The 9,269-nt window shown below is 39.4% G+C and overlaps 1 protein-coding gene and 1 long non-coding RNA gene across 2 annotated transcripts; both read left to right on the forward strand.

The window, feature by feature from the left end:
* Positions 1-907: 907 nt before the first annotated feature.
* Positions 908-2,525, forward strand: LOC135118823 (uncharacterized). Its single transcript, XR_010277804.1, has 2 exons — positions 908-2,086; positions 2,131-2,525. It is a non-coding gene; the product is annotated as an uncharacterized LOC135118823 (long non-coding RNA).
* Positions 2,526-4,145: 1,620 nt separating this feature from the next.
* On the forward strand, positions 4,146-7,884 carry LOC126056487 (uncharacterized). Its single transcript, XM_064041887.1, has 4 exons — positions 4,146-4,356; positions 6,005-6,457; positions 6,581-7,390; positions 7,820-7,884. The coding sequence occupies exons 1-4, from the start codon at positions 4,146-4,148 to the stop codon at positions 7,882-7,884; spliced, it is 1,539 nt and encodes a 512-aa protein (XP_063897957.1).
* The last annotated feature ends 1,385 nt before the right edge of the window (positions 7,885-9,269 follow it).

Genomic DNA, 9,269 nt, shown 5'->3' on the forward strand with positions numbered 1-9,269 from the left:
ACACTTATGAACAGGACAATGAAAACATCCCAATTAATCTATATACTAATCTATGGACGAAAAATTTTTATGTCTCCGAAACTACTGAACCGATTTGAAAAATTATTTCACTGTTGGAAAGCTACACTTTTACTGAGTAACATAGGCTTGGGACTATTTCATCCCGGCACGAGAAAACGGCTAGTATTTTATAAAAAGACAAATTACCATTCTCATTTCTAGAAACTTCCAAATAGGATTCTGGTGTAAATATTGCTTACAAATATAGGATGGCAAAAGTGACTTTCTCACCCACTTTTATCCCATGACTTAAGGGATTAACATTTCGGTGTAATATGGCGATATTTCATATCGCCCAAAAATATTTCCTCTATCGCCTTTCCCGAATAAGAACTTAATCTGCTTTCAACAAGTTATTTTTCAGTGATATTGTGGTTTATCCCCAGTGATATTTCCGGTCATATAAATAACGAATGAGCATAATTCATCATTATTAACAAATGTATCTAACAAATACAACACCCGAACGATGTCGTCTGGTAAATATGTAGTACCCAGAGTCAATAACGTTTATGGAGACCGAACTCTAGAAAAGCGTGTCCCATACGTACTCAATAGCTTACCAGACGACATCAGGGAGGAAAAAAAGAAAAATAAATTTAAGCTTAATCTAAAAAAATACCTAGGTACTTAGTACACTGCCTTAACTTTTTATTGTATTAAATGTCCTACTAACTACTACTAATACCGACCTACCGACTACTTTTCTTACTTAAGCTATATCTATATCTATACTAATTATACTATATAACTTTCGACTTTCATACTTCATCATCTTCCGAGCCTTTTTCCCAAACTATGTTGGGGTCGGCTTCCAGTCTAACCGGATGTGGCTGAGTACCAGGTGTCCATTTCGACCGCGCGGCCACCTCATAATTTTTGATGAAACTTTGCCAGGAATTAGTAGTAATTTGTTACTTTTCACTCCTCTTTTCCTGAATTTGTTACAAAAAAAACCAAGCCGCTATGACAAAGAACAGTTGGCCGCTAGAACCGCCACTTGCCGTAGTCATCGCCCGTGATTACTCAGAAACTATACAATGCAGATAGACGAATGATACATCAAAAGAAAGGTCTTAATTTGTTAAATTTGTTACAAAAATAAAAAAGGTCAATACGTAGATATACAAAAAAGTTATGCAATGTTAAGTTTTCCGGTTATGAGTAGGTAAGTATATCACCGTAGGCACCAAATTAATAGAGGCTAATGTGTATAGAAAATTAGTCTTTAATTTGTTACAGCGAAAAAAGACAAAAAAATACTAGAAAGCAGGTTCAATAATATGTTAGAGTCGATTTTAGTTGGCCGCGCGGACGGCAATATGCCTAAAATACAATTTCGTTTTTCTCGTTATTAAAAGTAGGTTTTAGCTTAATTAAAGTACTAGTCGATGGGTAACGTAACCTAGTTTGAATAAATATAGCGAATTTAACTGCAGCATTCGTATTTTAGGAGAAATTTACAAAAACACAGTGGTATGAAACTGTATGAGAGTAGGGTGTCCATGCATTTTCACATATTCGAAATTTTCGTTATTCACGTCTTATTTTTTTAGGGAGACTGCATACTTTATAAAAATCAAAGTCACAAATAGATTAAAATTTCTTTATTTACAATCAACACAAAGGCAAACAAATCAAGTAATAAAAGACAACCAGATAAATATAAAATCTTCATAAACTAACATAATATTTATAAATTAACTGACACGAAAATATGTGACACAGAATGTAGACATATTTTCTTAGAGGTACTTATTTCAATTTTAAAAGAATTGTCGTCGTAACAAAAATATTTATTGTTATTTAAAAAATTACATTTATAGTGGCCTATTTTTGTGCCTGGTATAAATTCTATAGTACCAACTAAGAAATAATAATTATCCTTAATGCTAAGAGTAATCGGCAATTCAGTGAGTAAAACTGAGTCTGCAGCTCCGTTTAAATCAAATGTTATGATCTCGCCTAGCTTAAGTTCACCTTTCAACTCTGTGTCACATTTTTGACACATTGTGTTAACACAAAGGCAAACAATTGATTTGTTTGCCTTTGTGTTGATTGTAAATAAAGAAATTTTAATCTATTTGTGACTTTGATTTTTATAAAGTATGCAGTCTCCCTAAAAAAATAAGACGTGAATAACGAAAATTTCGAATATGTGAAAATGCATGGACACCCTACTCTCATACAGTTTCATACCACTGTGTTTTTGTAAATATCTCCTAAAATACGAATGCTGCAGTTAAATTCGCTATATTTATTCAAACTAGGTTACGTTACCCATCGACTAGTACTTTAATTAAGCTAAAACCTACTTTTAATAACGAGAAAAACGAAATTGTATTTTAGGCATATTGCCGTCCGCGCGGCCAACTAAAATCGACTCTAACATATTATTGAACCTGCTTTCTAGTATTTTTTTGTCTTTTTTCGCTGTAACAAATTAAAGACTAATTTTCTATACACATTAGCCTCTATTAATTTGGTGCCTACGGTGATATACTTACCTACTCATAACCTGAAAACTTAACATTGCATAACTTTTTTGTATATCTACGTTTTGACCTTTTTTATTTTTGTAACAAATTTAACAAATTAAGACCTTTCTTTTGATGTATCATTCGTCTATCTGCATTGTATAGTTTCTGAGTAATCACGGGCGATGACTACGGCAAGTGGCGGTTCTAGCGGCCAACTGTTCTTTGTCATAGCGGCTTGGTTTTTTTTGTAACAAATTCAGGAAAAGAGGAGTGAAAAGTAACAAATTACTACTAATTCCTGGCAAAGTTTCATCAAAAATTATGAGGTGGCCGCGCGGTCGAAATGGACACAGTACCAGTGCTTTACAAGGAGCGACTGCCCTGCCTGACCTCCTCAACCCAGTTACCCGGGCAACCCAATACCCCTTGGTTAGACTGGTGTCAGACTTACTGGCTTCGACTTTCATACTTACGTAGGTACTTAATATTAACCTTCTAATACTACTTATATACAAATAAATAAATAAACATTATATAATACCTACCAATATATTATATTTAGAAATAATAATAAAATTATCTACATAGTAATACTACTACTACATTAATAAATTGTAAACTTAATAGCTATAGTTAATACCAATGTACCTAAGTCAATAGTTAAAAAATTCTGATCCAACAGACAAACTGTTGTATACAGTTTTGTTGGACGCTTTGTACCTTTTAGAACATATAATGTACCTGTAATAAGAAATAAATAAATAATAATAAATAACGAAAACAGTATTCAATTTGTAGGTCCGTATTATAAAAACGGTAAAGAAACGTGTTGCAAAATAACTTCTAATCTTAGTGGATACCACTCTTCTATTCTCTATGGTTGCGCGGTAATTTTCATACTCATAATTTGTTATATTGGTAATTTCACTGGTGTTTGCAATCCTATTCCCTTCCTTTTCCCGCACATACCTCAACGCATTTGTTGGAGCGAGAGGCGAGACTAGCGCGCTTGAGAGCAACGTAACAAACAAATCAATGGCTGACAACGCGCGCGAGAGCTCACGTCTCTCTCCGATAAAAAAATCGATATTGAGTGGAAAATTGGTGTGATTTGTGTTGAACTTTATTTGTGGCAGTGCTCCTCGTACAAGAAATCGCCGTAGAAGACAACAGGTACTGTGCTCCTTTCCTTTAGGCATACTTTCTTGTTTTGTGTCGCCCGCAGTATGCCGATTTTCCCGTCGCATTTGCAATCACCAGTTTTTTTAAATTTTTCGCATCTTTTTGAACCATATTGCGTTTCCCGCGTAACCATTTGGTCGTGCATAGCCGGATTAGTATTTAGAATCAGTGTTAGCCATTCATTAGGTCGTTTTCGTCAAACCCGCATTGTTTCGTAGGTACTTACCTAACTTACGCGTCGAAAAGTAAGATAGGTATTTCACGTACTTATTTCGTTGAATTTCGCTAACCCCGCAAATATAGTTCACGTACACACGTACTCCGGTGCCTAGGTACCTACTTAGTTGATAGATATCCACTTTCCAGTCGCTTTCAATACGTAGGTATTTAATTTAGTTTTTTCGTAATTCGTAGGCCGCTAAAATGGCACTGGTAGATAAATCGTTGAAGCTGCTAATAGCTAAACGTGATAGAATATTCGCTCGCATGCAAACTATTGCCGATAAAATTAAAAACATTGATTCGCAAGATTTCACTAGGGAATCCTTCCTGTGTGACCTTGAAACAGTAGATTCTTTGCGTACAGATTTCGAAAGTGTGTTGGACGACATTGCCGCCCTCGAGCATAAACTAGGTAAATCTTGATTATGTTGTCAATTATCAAGCACTTTCTTCTTTCGAAGACCTTTTAGGCCGTATAAAGCGAGCAGGGAAATCACGTCATCAAGTTCAGTCGCATTCTGAGGTCAAAAGGTCACCCCGCTTGCCTCCCATCGAAATACCCGAATTTAACGGAGATAGGTATTAAAAATTGGCCTTTATTCATAGCTAGTTATCGTAATATTTCTCTGACTGATTGTGAGAAGTTATATTATTTATTAGGAAAGTTGACAGGCAAGGCTCGTTCAATATGCGCGGGTATTACCCCCTCCGCGGATAATTACCCTCTTATTTTCGATTCACTTTGCAAAAGGTATGAAGACAAGCGTCAACAAGCAACTTCATACTTAGATCAGTTATTTGATTTTAAACTTATTCCTTCAGGAACCCCTAACAATTTAGAATTATTTTTAGATAAATTCGCTTCGTCTGTAGCTGCGTTGAAAAACCTACAAATTGATGACCTCGCTGATTTTATTTTGTTTTATGTCGCTCTTAAAAAACTCGATTTAGACACGGGTCGTACTTTCGAGTGCACTCGTAAATTAAAACCTAATAGTTCTGAATTTCCGTCTTTTTCCGAATTGGATAGTTTTGTTCGTGACCACATAAAGGTATTGGAACGTACGTCATCATCGGTTGCTCGGGTCACCAACAATAAAAAACCTGCAGATCGTAAACCTACTACTACACATGCCTATACGTCTAGTTCGGCTGAGTCACCCGCGTGTAGTCTATGCGGCGAGCAGCATGATTACATTTATAAATGTAGGGTTTTTAATAGTTACAAACCACATCAACGTTTTAAATTCGTAAAATCTAATAACTTATGTAAAAATTGTTTAAGTAGTGGTCATCGTGTTTCCGCATGTGGGTCGACATCTACTTGCAAAAAATGTAATTACCAAAAATCACACTTTATTGTGCTTTGATAGTAAACACGCGGCAAGTAACTCGGCCCATTCAAACGCGGCTCGCGCGCTGCCACCGACCGCCGTTGCCGCGGCCGAGCAGCCGGCCGCTGCGCCCGCCATGTTTACAGCAGCGCCGCTGCCATCGAGTGTAGCGACCACTACCCCCGCGCCCGCGCCCCCGCGCACGGACATCGCGCTGTGTTCGTTATCCGAAAATCATACCGAGAGTAAACATCGGGGCCCTACTACGGTGCTCATTGCTACTGCTCGTATTATTATCATAGATTCGCATGGAAATGAACATAGTGTTCGTGCATTGTTAGACAGTGGTTCTCAAAGTAACTTTATAACTAGTGATTGTTGTCGACGCTTAGGTTTGAACATAAATAATCGGCCTTCTTGTTCTACCGTACAGGGAATAGGGGGTTCGAGTAAAATAATTCAGGGTTCCGTAAATATTAAATTTTATTCTCGTTTCAATCGCAACATAAATTATCGTTTAGAGTCGTTTGGTAGTAGATAAAATTACCGAACGTTTGCCGACAGCCACGGTTGATGCTTCTCTTTTATATAATTTCAAAAACTTACCGTTGGCTTAAATCGGTGCTTCGATTTTCCCACATTTGCTCTTGTCTAGCAAAGTTCAAGGACAGCCCCCACATGCTTCGCCTCTCGCTTTAGAAACTGTCCTTGGCTATGTTATTGTAGGTGACGCTCCAGTACGCGTTGATAGTAAGTCGACTGTATCGTATTGTTGTACCACGGACCCGTTGGACTCCGCTGTCCGTAAATTCTGGGAATTAGAGGAGGTGGATGTTCCCTCCATACTAAGCCCGGACACATTGTGTGAGGAGTTTTATACCCGCACTACCACTCGGGATAGTGACGTACGTTACGTAGTTGCTTTACCTTTCAAGGGTGAAGTCGAATCCCTTGGGAACTCGCGTCAAGTAAGTGAACGTCGGTTTTACTGCTTGGAAAGAAAAATGCAGGCTTCTCCACGATTGAAGGTTGCGTATGACAGTGTCATCCTCGAATATTTAGAAAAAGGTTACATCTCACCTACAGATTCTGTGTCTTCGGAAGTTTCGTACTTCATTCCGCATCATGGTGTGATCCGCGATGACAAGATCACTACCAAGCTTCGTGTCGTTCTCGATGGTAGTTGCAAGACTTCTACCCGCGTTTCGCTTAATGATCTCTTGTATGGTGGTCAAAACCTACAAGGGAACTTGTTTAACATTATCGTTAATTTTCGTTTGTTTTTGATCGCTCTTTCCGCAGATATTCGTCAAATGTTTCTCAGCATCGGAATCCGAGAATCGGATCGTCGTTTCCAACGCATTTTGTATCGTTTTTCGCCGAAAGAACCTTTAAAGGTTTATGAGTTCAATCGTGTCGTTTTTGGACTTAAGTCTAGTCCTTTTCATGCTCTGCGCACTATAAAGCAGTTGGCGGAGGATGAGGGTGATTCTTACCCTCAAGCTAAGGAAATTGTAGCTACAGGTCTGTATATGGACGATTTTGTCTATTCCGTTTCCTCGGAAGACCAAGGCATTTCCACCGCCTCAGAAATGATAGGTCTCATGAAAGCTGGTCAATTTGAATTAGTCAAATGGACCAGTAATTCTCAAGTTGTACTAGATTCGATTCCTCCTTCTCATCGCCTACCGGCTGTCAAAGAATTTGACGAGTCTGACCAACATAAAGTACTCGGCTTGTGTTGGTCACCTACTTCAGACCATTTCAGCATGAAGGTGAATACTCCAGCTAAACATTGTACCAAGCGCACAATACTGTCGTGTGTCGCTAAAATATGGGATGTCATGGGATTCGTCGCGCCTGTCGTCCTGTATGCTAAACTTCTCATCACACAGCTCTGGCTGTGTGATTGTGACTGGGATGATACCCCACCTGAAGATATCGTCAGGCTGTGGACTCGCTTTAAAGAAGAGCTACCAGTGCTCAGTCGTATAAAAATCCCACATCACCTAGGTATTGTCGCCGATAGTGTCGTCACTATCTTAGCTTTCGCGGACGCTAGTGAAAAGGCATATGGTGGAGTTATTTACTTCCATGTTCAAAATAGCGATGGTAATACTGTCAACTTCTTAACTGCTAAATCGAAAGTTTCTCCTAAGAAAGTAGTTTCTCTCGCTCGTCTTGAGCTATGTGCTATACTTGTGCTAGCTCAACTCATAAAAAATGTCGTTGTCGCTTGTCAAAACCGCGTTGTTATTCGTAATATATTTGCATTTTCGGATTCTACGGTCGCACTCTGTTGGGTACATTCGTCGCCCCATCGGTGGAACACCTTTGTGGCTAACAGAGTATCTAAAATACATAATGACTTATCTCCACAAAATTTGTATCACGTGTCCGGTACAGACAATCCCGCTGATTGTCTCTCACGCGGACTCACACCTTCTCAAATTATTGATCATCCACTTTGGTTCACTGGTCCTCGGTAGGCTCACTTGGATGTCTCACAGTGGCATGTCGTTCCCTTCAATCCCTCTTCAGTGTCCGAAGCACCTGAAGAGAAGAAACATTCGTTGTTTGCCACACCAAATTTCGTCTTGGAGTAAATTACATCGTGTGGTAATTTACATTTGTCGTTTTACTAAATTGTTACCTCTTAGATATCGCATGTCAGCGTCGGATTACGACTTCGCTGAATTACTCGTTCTTCGCCAACTTCAAACCCATTATTTCTCCGCTGAGATCGTCAGACTCGGGGAAGGCAAGGATTGTAGTCCTTTTATTCGACACTTGAAACCGTTCCTCAAAGACGGACTCATTAGAGTCGGAGGCCGTCTAAGTAACTCTGATTTGAATTATGATAGGAAGTATCCCATCTTGCTTCCAAGTAAGGATCCAATTTTAAATTTGCTTGTCGAATACCATCATAAGGTTAATTGCCACGCAGGTCCTGATTTGCTGATGTCACTCTTACGTCAAAGGTATTGGATACTTTCTGCTAGAAACTTAATTAGAAGTAGAGTACACAAGTGTCTTCCTTGCTTTCGGCTCAGACCAAAGCCAAACTTTCCTGAGATGGCAGATCATCGTTCTTGCCGTGTTGTTCAATCTGCTAAACCGTTCGTCCACACGGGCACGGATTATGCTGGTCCGTTTAAAGTTACCATGTCTCGCGGTCGAGGTGTTCGTTCCACCAAGGCTTACGTGTGTCTGTTCGTCTGCATGACTACACGCGCGGTGCACATAGAACTGGCTGGTGATCTCAGCACAGCTAGTTTTATGGACGCTTTTAAACGGTTTCTTTCCAGGCGTGGCCCGGTTAGTAGAATTTATTCAGACAACGGGACTAACTACATAGGCGCTAAACGCGAACTGTCGGAACTTCATAGATTTCTTTGCTTGAAACATCATAATACTGAATTTGGTCATATGTTAGCTGAAAATCGTATAGATTGGTCGCTCAATGTCCCCACTGCCAGTCATTTCGGCGGCAACTGGGAGGCTAATATCAAAAGTTTAAAGTCGCATTTATATCGTACCATAGGGGATATTGTTCTTTCGTTTGAAGAATTAAGTACCGTGCTTACCCAAGTCGAGTCTGTAATGAATACGAGACCTTTGTGCAGGACACTCTCTAGTGATCCTTCGGAACCACTTGCTTTAACTCCAGCACACTTTTTGAATCTTACGCCTTTAAAATACTTACCGGCGCAAGAAGTAGAGACAAAATCTATCGTGACTAGACACCAGTTGTTAGACAAATTAGTACAATCGTTTTGGAAGCGCTGGAGAAATGGATACCTTCACACATTGCAATCGCGTCGTAAATGGAACACGCCGGTGGATCCAGTCGTTGTCGGCACGGTCGTCGTTCTTAAAACTGATAATTCCCCTCCACTACACTGGCCTTTGGGTGTCGTTGAGGAGGTTTTCCCTGACTCCACCGGAGTGACTCGTGTCGTTCGGGTAAAGACAGCGACTGGATCCTACT

This window comes from Helicoverpa armigera, chromosome 26, assembly GCF_030705265.1.
Source record: "Helicoverpa armigera isolate CAAS_96S chromosome 26, ASM3070526v1, whole genome shotgun sequence".
NCBI classification, from domain to species: domain Eukaryota; kingdom Metazoa; phylum Arthropoda; class Insecta; order Lepidoptera; family Noctuidae; genus Helicoverpa; species Helicoverpa armigera.